General features: G+C 35.6%; 1 protein-coding gene across 1 annotated transcript in view; it reads right to left on the reverse strand.

The window, feature by feature from the left end:
- PXDNL (peroxidasin like) overlaps positions 1-26687 on the reverse strand; it is a 574279-nt gene that overhangs the window by 271145 nt on the left and 276447 nt on the right. The window contains exon 4 of the mRNA XM_043975169.1: positions 11115-11186. Coding sequence (XP_043831104.1) covers positions 11115-11186 — 72 coding nt within the window. The remainder of the gene's footprint in view (positions 1-11114; positions 11187-26687) is intronic.

The following is a 26687-nucleotide window of genomic DNA, read 5'->3' on the forward strand; positions in this document are numbered from 1 at the left end:
CTTTTTACTTATGAGGAAACAGAACCAGAACATATAAGTAACTTACCCAGTATAAAAGAAAAAAATAAATGCCAGGGACAGGATTCAAATTCAGGTTCTCTGGTTCACCTCCATGGTTCCTATTACTCCACTGTTACATTTATCATACCTAACTTCTATGTATTTTACCTTACTAGAGGACCAATAAATGTTTGTTGAATGATTATGGAATTTCTCTAGCCAGTACCACATAATAATAATGATAGCTATAATAATTCAATAAAAGCAGGATCCCTTGTGAGAGCTCTTTTTTTGTGAGATTATTACACTAATTGATCAAAAGATATTAAGTTCCTTCAAAGGGTCAATTGACAATTGACAAGAGTCAATGAATACAATAAATAACAAAAAATTTTATTGTTTCATGTTATAATAATAATAGTTAATATTTATGGTGTATTTTAAGGTTTGAAAAGCACTTCATATATATATATATATATATATATATATATGCACACACACATACACACACACATATACATACATATAGAGGATGGGCCAAAAGTCACAATGTTTTAATAACTTTTTGAAAATTTTTTTTGCCCTTCACGAAATTTGCTTTTTCACACATAATGTAAATTCATTTCATACACACACACACACACACACACACACACACACACACACACACAGTATAATGCTATGGCATCATCAATGAAAAACAAAAAATAAAGGAATTATTAAATATTGAAACTCCTTTGTGACTTCTGGCCCACCCTGTACATACATGCATACATGCATACATACATATACGTTTGATTCACAAAACAAATATGTGATGTGGGTACTATTATTAAAACCATTTTATGGATAAATAAACTGAAGCACAGCAAGGTAAAGTGATTTGTCCAGGTTCATACAGCTAATAAGTGTCTGAAGCAGAATTTGAACTCTGATCTCCCTTATTCAAAGTAATATTCTCTATCCAATGTGCCACCAGGATACCTTAAAAGCTTTGGGGAAAGAAGATAATAGAATGAATAGAACTGCCTCTCAGGCTGAAAGGGAGGATAACAGATAAAAGTAAGAAGGATGATCTACTCCATTTTTATTTTGTCCTGACATTTTTTTTTCAAGGACAATGAACTTTATTCAGGGAAGAAGAGAATGAAAATGACTTACAAAAGGTTAAATATAGTAAGGAAGGCATAAAAATTTCTTTGCTACCTCAGTAAATTCAAGTTACCAGAGCTAGACAAGCTTCATCTCAAGCTACTGTAGTGACTAATAATTGTGATTTCTAAGCCAGTCAGTGGCCTTCCAAAGACTATGGACAATAGCTGAACTGCAAAAAATTGTGCAAGGCTAAACACTAGTTTAATTCTACAAATTAAGAGACTAGAACTTAATTTTAAGGTCTTGGAAGATGAACGAGTTCTCCTGTCTGTTTTCCAATATTTAGCAGCAAATGCCCTCTAAAAGCATAGTCAAGAGGAACTATTACTTCCGTGCCACCAAAAAGTGAGACTTAAACCTAACACATAACTCAAATATGTTCCAGCAGGATTATTAAATATGAGTTATTGTAGGAAATTACTTAGAGCCAGCTGGATGCTTGATTAATAGTGCCTAGAGAGATCAGAAAAACTACCAAGATCTCCTTGTGGATAAGTCCAGAAAAGTATCCTGATCATTTGTACCTACAACATCCTTCTTCCTCTACCATTCTGTGTTCTCATACAAAAACTTGAATTGACACGAGGGTGGGAGGACAAGATTACAGCAACAATGCATTTAGAGGCTCGATTGCTCTTGCATATATATATATATATATATATATATATATATATATATATATATATATATATATATATATATAAAGGGGAAAAGGATCCTGCTTCTGACATTACTGTTCCAAAAAAAAAAAAGCTCATTTTTCAAGTGTTTTTGAATATTAAAAATCTTCCACTGATAAGGCTGTCAGTACTTGAGATCATGGGAATTTCCCCACCCTCACCCCTGGGCTAAGGCGTCAGTACCTAGTTTTGGGATTATCTTTAGCACTGTGTTTCAAGACTATTTGAACTCAACACACATTCAAGACTTTCAGCATCCACAAATGTAAGCACCTCTTGCCAAATGGAGACTATTGATTGGCTGGTTCTCTTAAATAATTCAAGGATGATAAAGTCATTGGTGTTGAGAGGTTATAATTATCTCAATATATGGACAGTCTGTTCAGTTTGCATACTAATAAATATTCTGAAAAAAGATTTTGACAGCTTGATAAAAGCTACATAGAGTGGGGAAAAGAAGAGGGCAACAGTCTTTCTGTAAAAGAAACCAGACACCAAACTGTTTAACTTTTGACATGGAAATGTATTAGGCTACAAGTGACTCTGCTTCAAATTGCTCATTCAACATGTAAAGGAAAAGGACCATAACAAAATATATTTAATACGAATATTTCTTTTGTTTAACAAAAGAGTCCCCTGCACTTGCGGTTTTAATTTATAAGTTGCAATAAAGAGGAAAGGGAAGAGGACAGAGATACTCTCAAAATATACAGACTTAGCAAAAGAAATCAAAACCATGCTGGAACAGAATTAAGTACATATTATCATCAGTCTGTATGTTACTACAGTTTTCTTAGAGATGCTTTGCAGAAGGTTATAGAATATGAATTTTCTATTTTATTACACCTCTTCAGTTACAAAAAGCTATCATTTTATCCAGCTGTGCAAGAATACATTGAATATTAAATTAAAGTGAATGTTGTTGTTCAGTCCCCATTTGGGGTTTTCTTGGCAAAGATACTAGAGTTTTCCTTCTCCAGATCATTTTACATATGGGCAAACTGAGGCAAACAGGATTAAGTGACTTGTCCAGGGTCACACAGCTAGTAAGTGCCTGATGCTGAAGATGTCTTCCTGATTCCAAACCTGGCACTCTATCTACTGTGCCACCTATACTGTGCCCTATAAAAGTAAATAGATAGGGTATAGATTTGGCTTCCTTCCAGTCCCAGATAAAATCTCACCCTCTATAAGAAGCCTTTCCTGATCCCCTTAATACAAGTCCCTTCCCTCTGATGACCATGTCCAACTTTTATCCTGTTTATCTATTTTGTACATAGTTATTTGTATGTTGCTCCCCCATTACTGTGAGTGGCTTGCTTTTGCCTTTCTTTGTATCCTTAAGCACCTAGCACAGTTCTTGAAATACTGTAGGTGCTTGATAAATGCTTATTGACTGACTATTCTTAGATGATCATGGTCAAAAAAGGATGAAAATATAGTTAAAATAATTATGAGAATATTATGGTTATTGTGAGAATCAAAAAGTCATACAGGCTTGATGCATCACTGAGTCTCACCTCTAAATATGGAAATACATAAACTGGTCATACATTGATCCATAAGATGGGTTACAGCAATCAAAATAAGGCACTTTCTCATTGAAAAAGTTAGTTAGGACTAGACATCTCCACTCAGAGTGATACTCAAAAGAATATCTCAGAAAACAAAAGTCATTTTTCTCCCCAAACCTGGTTTCTTGTTGACTTCTCTGTTTCTTTCAATAGTAGTGCCACCCTTCCTTAAAACCTTGATATTATCTTTAAATATTGTTTTGCTCACCTTCCACATCCAATTATTTGCTAGATATTGTAAAGTCATATGAACATCTCCAAATTATCTACTCTGTGTTCTTTCTATTACATTAAAATAATCATTACCCTTTACTGGAATAAATACAAAAACATTCTGACTGATCTTCTTACTTCTAGTCTCTCTTCCATTCTAATCCATGTGTCCTGATTAATCTTTCTCATATCCAAATCTGATCATTTCATACCTCCAATCAAAATCCTTGAATGGCTACTTATTGACTATTGAATAAACTCCAAATTACTGAGTCTGGAATTCCAAGACTTCCACAATCTGGAGTCATGTTACCTTTCCAGCCATTTCTCACACAATTTCTCTTCCCATTGCTCAACTCCAAAAAAACTGAATTTGCCCCTGGTTCACATGTTATGCTTTTCTGAATCCATGTACTTTTCTCAAACCATTCTTTTACCCTTAAATGCCCCCTCAATTATAGCCACTTGGTGAAATCTTTCCCTTTCTTCTAGATCCAGGATAAATTCAACCTCCTCCATAAAGTTATTTTCCCAGAAAGAAATTATGTTTCTCTCCTTAGATCTCACATTATATTTTCCTTTGCACTTATCATATTCAATTTTATAATATGACTACTTGATTATGTGTGACTGCTTAATACTAAACTATTCTATGAAGGGAAATTTATGTTTTCTCTATCTTTGCATTTCTCATAGTATTCCACACGCAAAAAGTGCTTAACATTTTTTTAAATTTTTAAATTTTTTTCAGGGTAATGAGGGTTAAGTGGCTTGCCCAGGGTCACACAGCTAGTAAGTGTCAAGTGTCTGAGGTCGGATTTGAACTCAGGTCCTCCTGAATCCAAGGCCAGTGCTTTATCCACTGCACCACCTAGCTGCCCCCAATATTAAAAAAAAAAACTAATTGGACTTATCTTTGTGTACTTAAAACACACATTGACATACAAAGAGAGACTTTCATTAGCTCTCATATTAAAGTTCTATGGCTTTTCCCTTAACTTAAAAAGACCTAGGCAGAAAGAAAATGTAGGCATGCTTTCACAGTACTCTATGAAGTGTGAAATAATCATCAAACATGGCAGTTCATCACATTTTAGCATATAATCATTATACAATCCTTTAAGATGGGCGTTTACCATTGCTCCATAGAAACAGCACAGATGGAAAGTGGAAAGAACAGTGAACTAAAAGACAAAATTAATCAAGTCCTAATATTGGCTCTGATACCAACTAATTCTATGGCTAAATAACATTCTAATCCTTAGTTTTCTCTTCTTTAAAATGAGCAGATTAGACTAGGTATTCTCTATCTTTAACATCCTAGGAGTTTTAAGTTCTTTTAAGAAAGAACTAAAAATGTGGATAGAGAGCAATTGATGAATCCTTTCCACTTACAGCATAGGAGAATATTTTTGGAAAAGCCAGACATCAGTCAGTAAGAAATAGAATATCATTCATAGTAGAAGTGTTGATTACAAAGTAGGGCTAAGTAATGAGGCTAATAATTCCTTTCTCTATATAATCATGTAAAGATAATGATTACTGTAGAAAATCATTCATAAATAAGAATTATGGTGATTGACAAAGAGAAGAGGGGTGGCTATCTCAATGATTAAGTTAACAGATGATCAGAGGGAGGAAACATCACTTGTATATAAAGATTGGATTTATGGAAGAGTCAAAGAAATGACGAGTGTCATCTACATGGAGAAGCAATTCATTTAATTAATTTCAAGTATTTGCTAAATGCCTACTCTGTGTAGTAGTATGGTGCTAGGCAGTAGAGATGGAGCATCAGAATTAAATTCTCCAAAGGAAATTTATATTTTGCAATGCTGATCTCTCACCTTGCCTTTTCTATCTAACCCTACATGAAGTAGTACAGATAACAGTACTCATCCATACATACATATATGCATACACACATATCTATCCCTACTAATTTTCTAGTTTCTTCAATTCCATGGATGACTAAATTAGCCAATCATTTCCAGAAATATAAGTGAATAGCAAAAGTGTGCATAGCAGAAGGATTGGTATCATAAGTGATTTGCCAAGATCCCTTAAGATACCAGCCTCCTGCATGAGAACTTTATTTTCATACATGTTTCAAAGACTCAGAAATAATATTGTAATCCATGGCCATCATATGACACAGAGCACTTGACACTTAATACATGTGTGACCCTGGCCAAGTCACTTAACCCTCATTGCCCCACAAATAAAATTTAAAAATAAAAAATAAATTTTTAAAAATGTATGACTGAGAGGAAATTTATAACCAAACATAGGATAAAGACTTCAAAATAGAAAACAGATCATATTTATTATATAAAATTAAAAAGAATTTACACAAAATCAATTTAGCTAGAATAGAAGAGAAGTAGTTTAGTAGAGAAAATTATTATATTAAATATAAAAAAAATCTGATACCCAATTTATATAGAGAATTGATGCAAATATATACAACCAATAGCCATATCATAATAGATTAATAGCAAAAGGATATGAAGTTTCCAAATGAAGATTTGAAAACTATCAGCATTCATATGATACAATATTAAAAATCACTAATAACAACAGTAAAAACAAATTACAATACTTCTGCAGTTTTACCTCACACCCCCAAAGTGACAAAAAGGAGAAAAAGGCTAAATATTTAATGTCACAAGGGATGTGGGAAAACAAGTATACTAATACACTCTTGAGGGAGCTGTGAATTGCTCTAACCTTTCTCAAAAACAATACGGAATGTTACAAAAAGAGTGACTCACACCATACCTTTTTGCCTAGTGTGATTTCACTGCTTGACTTCTCACAAAATAAGGTCAAAGACAAAAGAAAAAAATTCATTATACATCAAGATATTTATACTAGATTTTGGGAAGTAGCAAAGAATGGGATAAAATGAACACCAATGGATTGGAAGATGGCCAACTAATGTGGCAAATAAACATAATAAAATATAAGCAATAATAAAAATAATTATAAATAACTTGTACATACATCAAAATGAAGGTTTCTTTGTTTGGTAGATCATTCAAAGCTTACTATACAATATTTCTCATTTTAATATGGAGCCAAGAGCTCTTTATTATTTTGTTAATTTATGAATTTTATATTTTTCTACATGATCATTCATCTCTTTTGAGTTCTCTGGTTTGCAGACATTTAATTGTGCATCATAGCTTCTGATAATGATTTGCATTTCCTTTCTATGAGGATTTCACTTTATTCTTTTTAAAATTTTGTTGATTTATCTTTTTTTCTCATCTCCCCTCTCTTCACCCCCTTAATGTTACTCTTCCTTCTTCCTCTCTCTCCTTTCACTTTCCCTCTCCTTTTTACTCCATTATCTGCTTCCTCTCTTAAATATGAAAAATTCATATATTTGGTAAGATTTATATGAACTAAACTGAACCAGGAAACAACATGTATAGGGATGATAATAATGTTAGTTAAAAACAACACTAAAAGGTAATGAACCAGATAAATTACAATGAGCAATCTTGATCCTACAAAATTTATGAGGAAACGCACCTCTTGGTTCTCAGTAAAGAAATGGAAGACTATGCTTGTAGAATTAGGTACACATTGCTAGAACTTGTTCTATGTCAATCAGTTTTGCTTTAATCTGTTTTCTTTGTTACAAAGGAAAATCCATTTCTGGATCATGGGAAAGTATGGTCTAAAAACAAAAGACAATAATGAATTTTTTAATTAATCGTAATTTCCTTTTTCATGACCAACATAAGGAAAACAGTCCTATTGAACAATATAACTAACACATGCCATTGAAACAGGCTCCAGTTATAGAACTTTTACTGTTAAAAATAAATCAAACATCTGAGACATTGAACTAAAAATGCCATCTTCAAAAGATGCCTTAAGTTATCATCAAAGGCTGATTTTGGATTAGTCAGGCAGAATCAGGGCAGTTTGACATAGCATCTTTAACAATCCTGCTAGTGACAAGAATGTTCTTTCTAGGCCTTGCCACCTGGGGCCCTGTGGAGGGTTCAAAGTAAATTGAACTATCCAAATTTTTGTGTTGCCTATATCTATTGTGTAGACATAGTTCAAAACAAACTTGACTTGCAGAGTGAGGATTAACATAACTTATTATATTCTAAATAGAAGACTAAATATGAAATTTTTAGCTAACAAGAACCCTCTTTCTTTACAGGCCAACATAAGAAAGTAGGAGTGTTAGTGTGCTTTAAAAATAGAAATTAGAACTGCATGTTTCCACAGCATCTAAAAAATGAGGATAGCATTACTCATTGACAATAAAAAAGAGCTAATTATTTTTAGAATTTAAAATATTTAATGATGGGAATTATGTGCATCTTAAATATAAATTAGGCCTTTTACTATACTAAATGTTTATAAAACATTTGTAAACACATTTAAATGATGAACATCAGCATAACTTTAGTGAAAAAGGCACTAGATAGGGAATACAAAGACCTGGCTTTCTAAACCCAACACAGGTGAAACCTTGAGTTGTCGACCTCTCTGAGCCTCAGTTTTATTTAATCTGCAAAATGGGAGAAAAAATAACTATGTTGTTACCTCCCCTGGATTTTTGTGAAAAGTCTTTCTTAACTGTAGAGTATAGAACAAAAGATATCAACAGTTTTTAGATGAAATAATCAAAGCTACCTATAGCCATATTAAAAAAATGTTCTAACTCATTGATTAGAAAGAGGCAAGTCAATACAATTCTGGAGTACTCTTTCATACCCATTGCATTGGATTGCAGAGGAAAATGACAGATGTTGTAGGGGATATGGGGAAAATGAGACATTAATGCACTGTTAGTGGAGAGGTAAACTGATTCAAACATTCTATAGAGCAAGTTGGAACTATGGCCAAAGGGCTATAAAAGTATCCATACTCTTTGACCTAGTAATACCACTCCTAGGTCAGTACCCCAAAAGAGATAAAAAAGAAAAAGTTAAAGGACCTATATGTGCAAAAAATATTTATGGCAGCTCTTTTCTGGTGCAAAGAATTAGAAATTGAGGGGATGCTTATCAATTGGGGAATGGCTGAACAAATTTTGGGATGTGATTATGATAGAATGCTATTGTGCTATAAGAAATGAGCAGCATGCTCTCAAAAAAACCTGGAAAGACTTCTATGAGCTGATGCAAAGTGAAATGTACTGTATACAAAGTAACAGCAATATTGTAAGATGATCAGTTGAGAATGAATTTTCTATTCTCAGCAATACAATGATCCAAGACAACTCTGAAGGAGTTATGATTAAACATATCATCCATCTCCAGAGAAATGATGATGTCTAAATACAAATTGAAGCATAAATTTTTTTAGTTTACTTTTTTGAGGTTCTTTTGTCTTTTTTTCACAACTTGAATAGGGAAATTCTCTGCATGACTACACATGTATAACTTACTGAATAGCTTGCCCTCTTCGGCAGGGTGGAGGTGGGGTGGAGAATTTGGAACACAATGTTTTAAAAATGAACATTAAAATTGTTTTTACATGTAATTAAGGAAAAATAAAATTCTAAATAAATTCTTAAAAAGAAAAAAAATTACTTAGGCAGCTGAGTGGAGGATGGATTAGCATGAGGAGGGACTTGCCGCAGGTAGACCCACCAGCAAGCTATAGTAGTAATCTAGGCATGAGGAGACTGGGGCCTGCATCAGGGAGATGGCAGTTATAGAGAAAAGGAGAAGTATTCAAAGGTGAAATCAATAGGCCTTAGCAACAGATTAGATGTGAGTGGGGCAGGGTTCAAGAAAATGAAGAGCCAAGGATAACAACTAAATTTCAACCCTATGGGACAGAGCAGATGGTGTTGCCTTTGACAGTGATAGAGAATTTGGAAGGGAGACATTCATCCCCTTTATTCTGCAGATGAGGAAAGTGAAGCTCTGAGGGTGTTAAGTGAATTGCCCAAAGTCAAATAGGTAGTACCAGAGATGGGGTTTGAACTTAAATCCTCTCACTCCAAAGCCAGTGTTCTTTCCACTATACAATACTTCTCATCTGAGTATTAGCACAGTCTAAAGTGGCATGAATAGTAATTATTATTAATTACTTAATAGTTAATTAATAAATAATATAAATAAATTATTGGATAATAACATTATTATGACTAACATTTATATAGTGCTTACTGTGTCCCAAGCACCATGCTAAGCACTTTGCAATTATTATCTCTTTGCTTCTCACAACAACCCTAGGAAGTAGAGGTTATTTTTATCTCCATTTTACAGATGAGAAAAAAAAGATTAGCTTTTTGCACTGCTACCACAGTGTTGACATATTAAACTTTCAGTCCACTAAAATCTCTAGGTCTTTTCTTTATCTACTGTTATTAAATCAGGTTTCCCTCAAGCCAGCAATCATAGATTTCTGCTATTAAAGTCTTATTAAGAACTGTACATAAATAACAAATGATATCTTAAAGCTTTTCTTATATAAACACCATAAACAAGGATATTTGCCACTCAACTGAAGCGCGTCTCTAAAGCTGTGGTCAGCGTGGACAATGCTTTCAAATACAAGCAGCAGGATTTGTCTCACAAAGACTCAGGCATTATGAAAAATCTGGAATATAGTATCCAATTTTAGTTGGGTGGCCTTATTCACTTAATTTGTCTTTTTCTTATAGTGAGATTTATATTTCAACCTGCAGTTCTGATAGTGATGTGCCAGTTTGCAGGGGCATCATGCATAGTTTTCACATTATCAGTTTTATGTAGCAAAAAGAAAATTGGACTGGGAATTTAGCTAGGAGGCCTTACTGGCAGTGCCACAGTGTGACTTATCTCTCCTCCTCAGCTTCCTTCTTGGTAAAATTAAGGAGACCAGCAAGCTATAGTGGGAAGAGAGGGGTGACTGGCATTGAAGAACCTGAATTAGAATTCTGGATCATAAATATACTATCTATGATGACACTGGGCAAGTGATATGACCTCTCTACCCCTATCTCCTTATGTGTAAAATAAGTAGTTTGGTATAGATGATTTCCAAGCTTCCTATCAGCTCTAAATGCTATTGGGAGTTGGACTAGAGGTTCTCTAAGGTCCATTTTAACTTTCAATATCTACAACTTTTATTTAAAAAAAAAACAAAACACTGGGGAGCAGCTAGGTGGCTCAGTGGATAAAGCACCGGCCCTGGATTCAGGAGGACCTGAGTTCAAATTTGGCCTCAGACACTTGACACTTACTAGCTGTGTGACCCTGGGCAAGTCACTTAACCCACACTGCCCTGCCAAAACAAAAACAAAAACAAAACACTGAAGCTGTTAAATGTAAAAGAATTGTTACAGTTATTTAGAATATAACATAATTTTAACATAAAGCATAAAAGGCATGTGCGTATATATGTATATGTGCATGTAAGTATATAGTATCACTTTTGAACTTTGTAGGAAAAGAAAAACATTAGGTTGTTTGGCTTCTTAAAGGATTCAATCAGTGTTTCAATATATTAGATTAGCATTACTTACAGCTGTTCCAAGGATATAAGCCCCTTAAATGCTTGGGCATCTATTGTATCAATTTCATTCTTGTACAAGTACCTGAAAAATATATAATATTCCTATTAGAATAGTATGGTAGTAAAAACACTCTAAGTAAGTATAGTATGGAATAATGCTGTTCTAGGTCTGGATTCTAGAAGGCCTGAGTTCAAATGCTTTCTCTAGCACTTGCAAATTAACAACAACAACAATACATTATATCTATCATGTATATATTACCTTTAGGTTTGCAAAGTACTTTCTATATCTTAATTCATTTTATCTTCACAACAAAGCTTTGAGTTAGGTGCTATTATTATCCCCATTTTATATATAATGAAACTGAGGCACAGAGAGGTTAAATGGCCTGTCCAAAATCACATAGCTAGAAAGTATTTTGACAGAGAAATCAAAACTCAGGTCCTCCTGAATCCAAGTCCTTAGTTTAACCTCTATATATCTCAAGAAACTTCCTGGGATTCATTTCATGGGGGTGGTTATGGTTGTTGTTGTTGTTGTTGTTGTCAATGTCATCATCGTTAAGTCATTCAGTCATGTTTGATTCTTCTTGACCCCATGGACCATAGCACTCCAGGCCCTTCTTTCTTCCACCATCTCTCAAAGTCTGTCCAAGCTCAAGTTTGCTTTTTCATGATACTACCCATCTCATTGTCTTCTTCTTTTTTTCCTTTGGCTTTCAATCTTTTCCAACATCAGGGTCTTTATGAAAGAGGCCTTCTTGTTATGCAAGTAAACGCTTTCAGCTTCATCTTCAGTATTTAGCCTTCCGGTGAATAACCTAAATTAATTTCAGTATTGACTGATTTGATCATCTACTGAGTCATAGATGGGCTGTGATCTGCATTTGTGAGGGAAATTCTCACACTAGCATAACCACACATTGGCTGAAGCTTAACTAGAGTGAAAATAACGTGAAAATTAAGATTTTGTTTCCTCCTCCAGGTTCACTGACCCCCTAAAGTATAACATGAATGTCTGAGGGGACCAAGGACCTCAGGTTCAGAACCCCTGACCTAGAAGGTTATTGAATTCTCCATTCTGTTTCATGAAAACCCAAATCTTTTTGATGCCACTCTTACATGCAGTCTATCTTAAATCAATTACATAAGTGGACCTTATTGAACCTTCTCTAATGCCATTGGGAATGTGATTTTTAAAAAAGTTTAACATGCCAACTGTAACTAATGTTTTAAAAGCTGTCAAGGAATTAATGACTTACATATACACCCTACTAATATTAAATAAAGGTGACCTTTTTTTCACAAAAAAAATATATTCATATGAGGGAAGCTGACCTTTCCCCATGTTTTGAGTGCTCTCTTTAATTAGTGCTTCACAAACTATTTTGGCTAGAGAATACTTCTGGCTTAAAACATATTAAAGAATCAATAAATGCTGTTTCCAGGCTATCTGGATGTGGAGAATACCCTTAGGATAAAGAGGGGAGGGAAGGGTAAAAATATTTTGGAGCAAAATAAAGGAAATTAAGCCTTCTTTAATTCTCTCCAAATGGTTGCATATATGTACACATGCACTTTTTGGTTTTGTTTGGTTTGGTTTTGTAGGGAGGAGATCTGGAACTGTCATTTCATTGTTATGGAGAACTTCTAACAAGGAAATACTGATCTACCAATGCAGTTCAGCAAAGGTTGTACAATTATAATGTTAAGAAAAGTATTTGGGGGCACTCAGAGGTTAAATGACTTGCCCAGGATCACACAGTGAATATAGATGAGAGGCCCAACTTTACTATACTCAGGATTACTATAGAGGACTTACTGCTCAAGTTATCATCTTTGATTGCAAACTCAGCATGTCCAAAACAGAACACAACTTAATTCCCAAAATGTAATCCTTAACCTCAATTTTTCCACTTCTATTAATGATAACATCATCTTTCTAGTGACCCAGTTTCACAAGCTTTTCCATTTTTGGGCTGCCTATTCCACTTTTAGATACCTTTAATCGTTAGGATATTATTATTTCTATCAAGCCTAAATTCTCTTGTTGGTAATTTCCATTTATTTTTCTTGGTTCTTTCTTCTGGGGTGAAAGAGGACAAACTGAATCCTTCTTGCATGTGACAACCTTTTGAATAGCTATAATGTCCCTTATGAGCTTTGTCTTCTCTAGCCTAAACATCTCCACTTCCTTCAACTGATCTTTATATGGCACTGATGAAAGGACCTGCACTAGCCTTGTTGTCTTCCTCTGGATGCCTTCCAACTTAACAATGACTTTCCTAAATTGTGGTGCCACAAATACTCCCATAATCCTTCAGATGTTCGCATCCTAGGGCAGAGCAGGACTGTTAGATAAAACATAAAATCTGCAGTCAGGCATTTTAGGTATGCAATAATATGGTTCCTACTTCACTTTCCAGTGCTATGTTGTATCATTCTGCTTAAAATACTCTTTATTTTAGTCAAACTAACATCACTAACTGTAGGCTGGACCCTCTTCTCTTCTCCCTCTATAATATCTCACTTGGTGATCATCGTCAGTTCCCATGGATTCAAATATCCCTGTACAGATGATTCCCAGATCTATATATCCAGCCCTAACCTCTCCATTCTCACTGTATCAACTGCCTTTTGGGCATCTCAAAACATATATCCTATTGGCATTTCAAACGCAATATGTCCATAACAGAACTCATTGTCTTTCTTCCCAAACTCTCCCCTCTTCTGAATTTCCCTATTGTTGAAGGCAACAATTAACTCCCAGTAAAAGAGACTTTCAAACTAGGCATCATTTTCAGCAACTCACTCACATTCACCCTCCATACACAATCTGTTGCCAATTTATCACTTCTACCTTGACAACATCTCTTGTATACCTTCTATTTTCTCTACTCACAACAACCACCCTGGTGCAGGATCTCATTTCCTCATGCATTGTCTATTGCCATATCATTTTGGTTGACCTCAATCTCTCTCCACTTCAATCCATCCTTCAAATAGTGGCCAAAGTGATTTTTCTAAAAGACAGGATTCATCATGTCATACACATGTGATCATGAATGTGTGTACACACACACACACACACACACACACACACACATACACCTTACTCAATAAGCTTCATATTATCAATAAGCTTCCATTATCTCCAAAAATCAAATATAAAATCCTCAGTTTGGCATTTAAAACACTTCACAACCTGCTCTCTTCTTATCTTAAAAAGATAAGTCTTTTTACACTTTAATTTCCTCTATGTCCTCTATGATCCAGATATACTGGACTACTTGTAATTCCCCCAACATAAAGCTCCAACTCCCACCTTGAAACTTTGCACTGACTGTAGCCCACAGCCATAATGCTCTCCCCTGTCACCTTTACCTCCTGCAAGACTCATATTAAATCTCATTATTTATAGAAGACTTTCCTTTCCTTCTTCCACCAACAATTGGTCCTTCTCTTTGAGATTTCTTTCCATTTATGGTGTGTGTGTGTGTGTGTGTGTGTGTGTGTGTGTGTGTGTGTGTGTATGCATGACTTTTTATGTTTTCTACTCCATCAGAATATGAACTCTTTGAGGGCAGGGACTCTTGGCCTTTTTTGTAACCCCAACAGTAAGTATGGTGTCTGTCACATGGTAAGTGCTTAATCAATATCTTCTTGACTGTTGAATGACAAAACTCCATCTCCCAATGTATCTTTACACAAGTACATCCTTATGCCCAGAACACATGCCTTTGTAGTCTCTACTTAATAGACTCCCTATCTTCATTTAAAGGTTAGGTACCAAATGAATAATGAGGGATTTGACAAAATGAGTTCCAAAATCCTTTCCAGTCCTAGATTTATGATCCTATAAAGATACATACAGATCCTGTTCCAAAAGACCTTAAAAGGGCAACTAGGTGGTGTAGTGGATAAAGCATTGACCCTGGATTCAGGAGGACCTGAGTTCAAATCTGACCTCAGACATTTGACACTTACTAGCCATGTGACCTTGAGCAAGTCACAACCCTCATTGCCCTGAAAAAGAAAGCAAGCAAGAAAGAAAGAAAGAAAGAAAGAAAGAAAGAAAGAAAGAAAGAAAGAAAGAAAGAAAGAAAGAAAGAAGGAAGGAAGGAAGGAAAACAGTCAATGTTAATATTTCTAGCAGGAATCAGTTTAGCCTATCTACATTTGTCCAATTTCTTTATTTATATAACAGTTTAAAAAATTAAGATAGATAGAGGCATCAAATCCCAAGCATTAATAATTTATTAGTAACATATAAACTTAACAATAAAACATCTCAGCTTTCCCAGGAAAGCAAAGACCCCAAATGAGGGGGACAGCTCTCATTCATAATTTGGGGGAGTAAAGAAAATACAAAGGCCTAGCATCATAGATGGAAGAAAATATGAGTGGAAGGAAATTGGGAATGAGGACTAGCAACCACCCCTTCCTTCTCTCCTGTGACAAAGTATTGTTCATTGTTTGAGTCCAGCTGCATCTGCAAGGACAAAAATAGAGAATCAGACTTCTTTAGATAATAAACCAAACATCCTTAAAGGATAGGTTCGGGGTAGAAAGATACTAGACCAGACTCCCTGGTGTACACCTACATCCTTCAAGGGTAACAGATTTCCTTGACAGAAGAATAGAAGAGTGATTAGCAAAATAACTAGATTTCTAAACTTAACTAATTACAGGCCAACTAAATTTCTGAATTAAGTTCAGAAACAAAGAATCATGACTTAGGCAATTATGGGACAAAATCAATTAACTGTAAATAGGATCATTTAAAAAAGACACAAAACCAATCTGATTATTCCACTTATTAGTAATCCTCAATTGTAGTCCTTGTGTTGTTGTTGTTGTTGTCGTTGTTGTTGTTTTAATGTCTGAATTCATTTTAGTTTGACCCTCATCTACTTTCAACAATTACCAAATGGGATATTCCCCTTGTTTTCTTAATTTAGAAAACTAACCTCATTTGAATTCTCTTAAATGTACATAATATAGTTATGGTGATGATGTTTCTCAACCAAATATACTTCCTCTTTTAAGTTTCTTCCATCTATTAGTATGTACTAATACGATTAATTTCTCCTCCCCCCCAAATCCATTACGTGTGGGTCCTCAGGCCACCTAATAAACAGAGGAAGCTGACTTTACCATTCTGTCAACTCAAAATTCAATTAGAACTAAGGGTATCTACACTTCAGTTAAGGAATATAAACCTTTCCAGCAGGCAAAAATGTTACAGAAGCTCATTTCTCTCTTTACAAAAAAATCAGTTGGTATCAGGCTAAACTAAAGTCCTCCTAAATCCAAGAATGTCTTTGCAAAGCAGTTCCCAGCATTAATCACCTCCCTCCACCCCTACCTTCAACAATGACTTTTAAAAGTATTCACAAAATATTGGTTAGAAGTTAGGTTTTATCAGTAGCATCTCTATTCCTATCTGGAAAAGGCTCCACATGACTTAACCCAATAGAAGTTTGATGTTACATATGAACAAATATTGAATGTTCTCTAATCTATTTTCATTAGAAATTATCTTCTAACCTTCCTACTTTATAGTTATTTCAGCTATACAGTACTAGGAGCCATGAACCTGACTCATGTTTTCCTTTCATTCTTTATTCATCTTGGACATAAGGTGAAAAGTGATTGCCAGAGATGTCAACTACAAGAATACAACAACCATGGCAGATATTTCCTCAAAACAGCCAAGAAGTATCTTTTCCATTACAAATATTTATGCAATTTTGATGAAGATTAAATTTATTTTAATTCAATCAAATCTCTTTAGTGCATTAAGTATTGAGACATCACCCAAGCTATGCTGCAGTAATGTTCCATAGAAATGCTTTTCCATTGCAGAAAGAAGGGCCAATCCTCAAAAGATTTTAAATAATCTTAAAATACAAAATCTTGGAGTTAGAAGGAAAATGAGATGTGATATTATAAGAGGGAAACAAGTACTCATATTTTCCTAGAAAGATTTATTAAATTATAGCTTCAAGATTCTTTCCCTGGTGAATTGAATTTTGAAAGTATATGTTGCTTGTGCCAAGGACAATTCTTATTTTAGTTCTTTTTGATAAGGCCTTGAGAAAAGGACTTTCAGTATGTCAAACATGCAGCATCTGTTTTCCCTCATGTGTCTTCATCATTACTCATCAACTGTGAAGATTAACAGCATAAACATTAGGAGGAACATGACCATCAATTTGTTGTCTTTCATTGGCATATGCAGGTGAGCCATCCCTTAGAGAATTTTTATAAAGCCTCTGGATTTTCCAGTCAAATGTAATATCTCACATAGTAGAAAATGGAATCGTCTTTAAAAAATCATAGAGCCACAGAAATGAAAATTTTACACAAAAGGGGAGAAAAACAAAGAAAAGTCACCCACCAAGTATTTTTATAAGATGCAGATGCACTTTGCTTTGTTTGTTTGTTGTTTTTATTTTTCTTGCAGTACTATTTTGTGGTGACCAGGACTAAAGCCAGTGTTAGGACTCACTTGCTGGCTCCTAATATCACTGGCTTAAGTACCATGCTTGTGGGCCTCCAAGGAAATAGAGGTTGAGTGGCCATTCAGGTCCAGATCATGATTTCTTCTATTGGCAACATTGGCCTATGTCTTGTTTCTATTTACATAACCTCTGATCATTCCTACTTTGACCTCTTCTGATCTCACTTGAGGACCTAAACTCTTGTTTTGTAGGCCAGTATCCTTTTCTCAAGCTCTTCAAGTACCTTTACTTAAACCAAGTACCAGTGTTATTAATGTACTTAGCTATTTCCTCTACCAGCATGTAAGCACTTGGGAGGCAGGGACATTGTCTGAAATATCCTTGTATCCCTCAAAGGGCCTACAATACTGTCATTCACACAAGATGTTTTTCAATCTGTAAAGTTAATTGGGTTTCTTTAATTCTCATATTAGCACCCTCCATCCAATCACTCTGATTATTTTTATATCTTTATATAAAACTAACTCAGACCAAGATTTGGGGCTTCTACAGCCACAATGTCCTACTGCTAGAAAAGGGATCAGGAGGTACCAAGAATAGCACAGTTTCCGGATCATCTAAAAACATTAGCTTAGCTGCCGATATTCTGAATTTGATGTTCTTGTTCAATGCTTAATGACAGGACATGTGCCTTAAAGGCTACAATGGTTATCGATCTTAACGGTATTAACACAAACAAAGCCAGAAGGAAAAAGAAATTGTGGTTCAGGGAACCATGTCTTACAGGTTCTACCAGTGATAGAGGCAAAAAAAAATAGTTATTGAGATTATTGGATCACAGATTTCAAGCTAGAAAAAACCTTAAAGGTCATTTAATTCCGTCATTTCAGCCATGTCTAATTCTCCATGAACCCATTTGGCATTTTCTTAGCAAAGATATAGAGTGCTTTGCCATTTCCTTCTCCAGTTCATTTTATAGATGAGGAAACTGAGGCAAACAGGGTGAAGTAACTTGCCCAGGGTCACACAGCTAGTAAGTGTCTGAGGTCAGATTTGAACACAGGAAGATGAGTCTTCTTGACAATAGCCCTGGTGCTCTGTCCACTGCACGACCTAGCTGCCCCTCTGTAGCTTACCACAGATGAGAAATTTGAGACACAGAGAGAGGAAGTGCCTTAACCAAAGCCACACAGGTCATATGGTAGAGCAGGGATTTGAAACTAGGTCCTATGTCCTCAAATTCAGATCATTCTCTACTACTATGTACAGCCTCTTAAAATTGGTGGAATTGGTTTTAACATTCACCAAAAGACAAAAAGAAATGTAATTTAATGGGCTATTTTGTCATCTTATGCTGCAGTGCTCACAATAAGTACTTGCAAAAAAGACCATAATAAAAGCTTATTTACCAGTATATGTTGTAGAAGATAAAGAAGTAAATAAATCTTTTAAATAACTCAATTACACTTTTCAAAATTAAACATAAATTGGACACTTGGTGATTTCAATATAAAGACGGGAATAAATGAAGATGATGAAATGTTGAAAGACATGGTTCAGGAGCCAAGAATGAGGAAGCTAGGTAGCTCAGGTCACTGGGCTTGGATTTAGGAAGATTTCACTTAAAGTCTGCCTCAGATAGAAACATACTTTTTTACCTTCTTTTATCTTGCCTTTGGTTTTTCAATATGGCTAATATGGAAATGTTTTTCATGACTTCACATGTATAATTGATGTCAAATTAGCCTTCTCAATAGGAGAGGGAAGGGCTTGAGGGAAGGAGAGAATGTGCAACTCAATATGTGAAAAAATTATTTAAAAAATGAATTGTTTTATATTAAAATAAAAATATTAGTTAATCCTGCCTCAGACACTAGTTTTATGACCCTGGGCAAAAAATTTAGCTTCTGCCTCTGTTCCCTCACCTATAAAATGGAGGAATGTGCTGAACCAGAAACTCCTGGTTGATCCTGTGGTCATATAATAGAGACCCTTCCTGGCTTAGTTGCTGATCAGTATTTATCTTTCCCTGACTTCCCTCCCATCACAAAAGCAAAAGGAACAACCAAGAGCTTCTTACCACACATTTCATTCAGTAAGTCCAAAACACATGCACCTCCCCATGGAGTCAATAAACATATGCTTAGTCCAAGTGAACTGCTTCAAACCAACCCCCAGCTACACAAATGTATATTTTAAATTGTTCACGAGAAAATCTCCTCTTGTGATTTAATCTTCCAAAGAAGCACTGGAGTGTAATGGATAGAACGTTGGATTCTGTTGGAATCAAGAGACCTGGTTTTGAGTCCCAGGCTCTGCCATTTACAGCTATGTGACCTTAAAAACATCATTTCTCCTTCTGGGCCTCTGTTTCCTTACCTATAAAATGAAAAGTTTGGATCAGATGATCTCTATGACCCCTTCCATATATAAAGTTCTATACTTTGTTGCTGCACTTTAAATACCTATCAAATTTTAAAAATTCTTTCAATATTAAATGTCTTCTCCATTTAGATCTCAAGGGATAACATATGGATACCTATGAAATAGTAAATGAAGAAGAGTCCTCTTGTCCTCCCCACCCCAACCAAGACCTAAAAAATTAAACAAAGAAAAATATCTTTCTTCATTTGGGGGGATTATTTTTCATTTGTCCTAGAAAAAGAGTCAGAAGTCTTCCCAAGGAGTAGGAACTTCACAGCTCTGAAAGCTCAAACTGAAATAGCTTCACACCACATGTTCTTCATTTTTCTAACACTGAAAGCTAAAAAAGCCAATAAAGCGAAACACAAGGAGTATTACACCTTCACTAACAACACAATTCATCTGTATCAGTGAAATAATAGCCATAAGGAAATTTTATTCCAGGAGGTACATAAGTAGAACAGTATTTAAATAAGCAAAATTTTTAAAATGAAATAAAAAAGGGAAGAAAAAGTACCCAAATGTTAACATTTGCCAACCCAAATAACATATTGTATATGTTCTACGTGCTGTTGTTTCTTGCTGGATGGTATTCACGGAATAGAATATTAGCTGCAAATGTTTCCTTCTTGTTCTCTTTGCCCTTCCCCTATTTCTGGGCTTGATGCCAAACATGTGTACCACTCATAAGTTATTTAGTATAGGTAGTGATTAGAATGAATTTTCCTTTTTTTCAAAAAAAGATCATGAAGACAGAAGGGGAAAAATACCAGTAGAATAATGATAGTCCACTCAAACTCATATAAACCAAAAAAAAAAAAAATCTGAGCGTTGTTAAGAACCTCTAAGGGTTACCTAATCCTAGCCATCCTTCCAGGCAGAACTGTGCAAAAACACTTCAGGACCACAAACTAACTGCTATCACCTTCTATTCTTAATATAAAGGCCTCTTCATAGTCCCATCATTACTGCAAGTTTTTGTCTGCCTCCCTACCTTGACTCTGCTGGAATGCCCTTATATGTCTCTTCTACCTCTCCAAAGCCTAGGATCATCATATCTGAATGGGTTCTTCTTGCACAAAGCTTTCCTCAAGTACTCCCAATCTCAAGTTTTCTCTTGACTATGAAAGCTCATGAGCACATACCCTGTATTTATTATACAATCCTGTCCTTAAATTTTCTGAGACTTACTATCTGGGTGCCCCTAGTAAAGTCAACAAGCATTTATGGTCAAGTCACTCTCAGTATGTTTTATGATCTGTCAAATTGGGTTCATAATAACACTAATCATATAGGGTTTTCATAAGTAGTAAATTAGATAATATGTAAAGCACTTTAAAAACTTTATATAAATGTTATATATAACATGATATGTAAATGTTATCTATTATTATTATTGTTGTTGTTGTTGCTATAATTAATCTTAGTAGTAATTTGCCTCATCCCCTCTGCTGCTTCATGTGTTTTTTCCCCAAACAGATTAAAATTTCTTTGAGGGCAGGGGCCATATCTTTCATTTCTGAATCCCAATGATGCTTACCTAGCACAAGCTTAGCCTTCAAAGCCAAAAGTAGGAATGTCTGCACCTAGGACAGGGTATATAAATTGTGTGCCACACAAACAGCACAAAGAATGTTCACAAATGAGTCTGGCACTCAGCAAAGATCAAGACCCTGGAACCCTGGCATAAGGTCACTGGTACTAAGGTATAGGGAACTTCCCCCCAGCCCAACATTTAGTAACTTATAATTTTAACTAATTATTCTCAAACCATGACTCAAAGGTGACATGACCTATGGCTTGTGTGAAACATATGCACCCCCTGCACAGCATTTACTGGGCACAAAGCCTAGTTGTCATCTCTATAATGCTGAAGGACTGCAAATGCCATCTATATGCTGTTAGTCCAGTGCCCCTCTGATTCAGAGCATTGGGACAAAGCCCTAAGCATTCTACCCTATATTTAGCTCCTCTAGGACTGGAACTGTTGTATGGAACTCTCAGATGAGTAAACTCTCTCTACCAATGCAGATTTCCACTTTCTCTTTAATTTATAGTCTTAGAGAATTGCCTAGAGTACAAAAAGATTAAGAGACTTACCATGGATTACATAAACCAGTATGTCAGATGTGGGCATTGAACCCTGGCCTTCCTGGATTAAAGGAATCTTGTAATAGGATCAAGATAAGACAGATAGATAGATGTTGATTTCTATCTATTTCTATATTCATCTCTATATCCAGATAGATAGATAGATAGATAGATAGATAGATAGATAGATAGATAGATAGATGATAGATAGATAGATAGATAGATAGATAGATAGATAGATAGATAGATAGATAGATAGATAGATAGACAGACAGACAGATATGAGAATCACCTCACCTCTACCATCACCTGAGTAAGGAAAAGGCTACAAAGCCAAGACCTAAATGGTGTGGGAATGGGAAAAGGCTCAAGCTGTGACACCCTTGACAGCAGCTTCTTGGTGACTTCAGGCTGTGTTGATATAGCTTCCTGGTCACCTAAGGTCATAACAGGTCTCACTTGACTACTGAAGTCACTATGTCGGGCCCTATTAACCAAATGCTTTTCCATCTGGGGATGGGAGCTAGGGATGAGAGGGGCACATCTATATAAACTAAGTACCTCTGCATCCTTGCTGCATATCCTCGTTTTATTATGACTCATTAAACTTCCTTTTATTAAATGTTCAATTTCTTGTAAGTGCTTCCTTTCATTCCTGCATCAAATCTGAACTAACCGGGCACAACATTGGGTCTGCCTCAACTGCTCTCTATTCACTATACCAGAGCTGCTCACTAAATGTGCAATAAACAATTGATTAATGCTCTCTTACTTATGTAGAACCAATTTTTTATAGTACAGAGGTACGAAAGACTATTAAATGCCTCTGAGTTTTCCATGCCTTGCACATTTTAATTATAGGATATGCATCTTCCTGAGGCTAATTTTCACTGGACCAAATACACCACTGAATTCTAGTTACATGTTGCCAAGTATACAACAAAGAACATCTTTTCTTAACACAAATGCATTTCTTCACACCCCTCCACTGCCCCCACCAAATACTTAATATCTTCTGATCCAAAACATATAATTTATTTTCCCTTAGGCAAAAACAAATGAAAAAATAATCTTACAACAAATTGTGCTTTCAGCTCTACAAGGAAAAGTACAATTGTTGGGAGGGTGCACTCTGGAATATTGGTTCACTTAAGGTTAGCTGAATTTTAGAACTGAAATAAGATTGAAGGACTAAAAGCAGAATTTTTCCTTTCGTGTGTTCAATAGGCCAGAGACTAACTATAAAAGTACTTCTGCCAGTATACATTTTGATTTCTGCCCAAGGTTTTATTGACTTTTGTCAAATGTTGTGAAATGCATTTTAATTCCACAATCAACCATGTTCTTTCAGAAACTATGTCATTTTTCCTATGATTTTTATATTGGCACTCATGAACTACTGCCATTTTTAAGAAAGTAAAGTTGAAGAGCTTCCTAGCAGATAAAATGAACAACAGTGGATAAAACTATGTAAGCTAACTTCCCAATTGATAAACAGCTCACAACAATCAAGGATGTTCTGTAATTTGAGAAATAGCACAGAAAGAGCATCTCAGTAGCCTCCCCTCCCCACCTATCTAAGAAGCAACTGCAGAAGTTCAGATCCCTTGATTCACCTCAACAGGGGAAGGACAGAAGCAACAGCTTTATGCCCCCTTTCCTGTGTTAAAAGAATGTGAATATCAGTGAGCCCCAGATCCCCAGGTGTCCCACTGGAGCCCCCAGTATGAATAAATACCAGTTCCCAAACCTTGATCTCCACCATAGGTCCAGACTCTCTATTATCTCTCTACTGATTTTGGAGCCCCTTCCACCAGGTCTCCAGTGTACTGGAGCTGTTTCCATCATCCCTGGCTCCCCTTCTTATTGTATTTCCTTCCAATAGAGAAGATATTTTACTTTGTCTCTGATGACTCCTATCTTGTACTGCTGTGTTCTCTTGTGGTGTTCTGTCCTTCTTTGGACAACACTATGGCATTCCAAACCCTACTTCAAACTGCTTTAAGACACTTGGTTAACCATCTACAGTTCAATTGCTAAGAAATCAACAGAATTTGTCACAAGGTTGATCCAATTTGCTTCTTGACAGAAATACCCAGACCTCAAAAGTCCCCATCCTATTATCTATTCCATCTTGATAATCAAATAAAACTGTTCTACTTGAGCAATTTGCCTTTATTGACAAATAAAACTTCTTTGGCTGAGTCTGATAGAATCATGGAGGCATAACCCAAATATCTCTAACCAACAAATACTTCAATTTGATAGAATGTGAACATCATAATGAGATGAATAAAACAAGAGAGGGAGAGCAAAGGGAACTGGTAAAAAAAAAAAACCACAAGGGAAAAGAAAACAAAAGGAGAAAAATCAGGGGGATAGTGGAAAGAGAAAAAAGAAAGGGAGGATGGGAAGGCAAAATGAATGGAAAATAATGAGTACCTAATAAAACTTCAGTCATTGAAATATTTGTTAAAATAATGACAAGGGTAGAAATAAGGGAAACAGAAGATCTTTGATAGGGTTAAAGTGACAAGGGATTAGAGAGAAGACAGTGCAGAGTTGAATTGGTTCACCAAGGGATCACTATGTAGAAGGGAAAAGAATTTAACCAGAACAGGGGGGATAGCCTGGGAAAAATGAAGGGTAAAGAGAATGAAAGTTATGATAATGAATAATAGGTTTGGGGAGTACAAGGCAGAGGAAAAGATTGAATGACAAATTTTGTTCAAATAAAGAATTCTCAGAATTAATGAACATGGAAATGGTGCATTTGTGTGTGATGTTGAGGTCAAGGGTATAACTATTTTTGGATGTGGCTGAGTAGGTTGAGAGGTAGGTAAGAGGAAATGAGTAACTTTAGGAATTGTGTGGTTAGGGTGTTTTGAGAGATGATCAATATGATATTGAAGTACATTCCTATGGGAGCACAATTTGGAGGGGGAGAAAAATAGTGTAAGTTACTGAACTAATTGAGGAAGAAAAAAGAATGTTTTGCAGGTAGGTAAACAACAGCCACCACAATCATAATTGGGTGATAAATATAGTTGAATGAACCTTGAAGGAAGAAAGGTTAATGAGTATTCAACCTTGGATCATGGTATTTGTATGTAAACCACATTGACTCCATCAGACTGTAAATACCTGGAGGGAAAAAACTATGTATTTTTCGTATGGTCCTAGAATTAAGCCTTGCAATCCTATACCAGTTAAATTCTCCTCCCTTCCGCACATTGACTCAGTAAACCAGTTCAACTCTGCACTGCCCTCCTCTCTAATTCCTTGACATTTTATCCCTATCAAAGATCTTATCCTAACAAGTCAATTGCTCCCACCAACTCCTGCCTTCATTCCTGCGCATGACCTACTGAATGAAGGAGGAGGAAATCATGAAATTATACTGACGGTTTTATGAATTTATGGTACATAATCTCAACTTGGTCTGCATAAAGACAAGGCAATCCTTTTACACCCCCCCCCCAATTTACTTATCATGCTACTCACCACAATGCCTCTTTTAAATCTTTTTATCCCTCCTTAAATCATCCATGGTTTCTACTCCCCTCATCTTCCAAGCTGAAAACCTTACTTCATATTTCACTGGGAAAAAAAAAAGATGAGTATATTTGCCAAGAGCTCACTCTTATTCAAGATAATACGGTGAGAAGGTGTTTCCTTCCATTTTCTTCTCCTTCACACATTTCATATGAAGAGGTAGCCCTTCTGCTTACGATGTCATATCCCTCTACATGCACAAATGATCCCATTCTATTCTGTCTTTGAAGAATGTTGTCCCCCCATGATCTCTATTTTTCACTTATCTTGATATTTTCATTGACTATTGGCTGCTTTCCTACTGCCTACAAACATATTCATGTCTTCCCAGTCCTCAAAAACCATTCCTTGATTCATCCATCCCTGTTAAACATCTTATGTCTCTCCTCCCTATTGTGACTAAACTCCTTGGGAAAGCCATCCATAAGAGGATCCTCCACTTCCTTTCTTCTCAATCTTTTCTCAACTCTCTGAAATCTGGAGTCTGGCATCATCTTCCAACCAAAACTGCTTTATCTAAAGTGACTAGTGACTTCTCAATTGCCAAATCTAATGGCCTTTTCTTACTCCTGTAACGATTGGAATGACGCCACCTGTTTTAGCACCTTACACTCCTCATCTTTCCTGAATTCTCTGTAGTCTTTGATATTGTCAATAGACTTCTTATCATTGGTACGCTCTTTTCTCTAGGTTTTCATGGCACTGACCTCTACAGGTTCTCTTTCTACCTGTCTGATCATTTCTTTTCAGTCTCCTTTATTGGATCTTCATGGAAGTCATGCCATTTACCATAGGTGTTCCAAGGCTCTCAATCTTGGGTCTTCTACTCATCTCCTTCTATGCTATTTCACTTGGCATTCTCATCAGCTACCATGGATTCAATTAGTATCTGTATGCTGATGTTTCTAAGATTTATATGTCTAAGTTCTAAGCTCTCTCCTGACCTAACATCTTAAACTGGATATCCCACAGACATCTTAAAATCCATATGTCCAAAACTGAACTCTGAGATCATCTCCCATCTATCTACCCTGTATATATCTTTT

This window comes from Dromiciops gliroides, chromosome 1 (assembly GCF_019393635.1).
Source record: "Dromiciops gliroides isolate mDroGli1 chromosome 1, mDroGli1.pri, whole genome shotgun sequence".
Taxonomy (NCBI): Eukaryota; Metazoa; Chordata; class Mammalia; order Microbiotheria; family Microbiotheriidae; genus Dromiciops; species Dromiciops gliroides.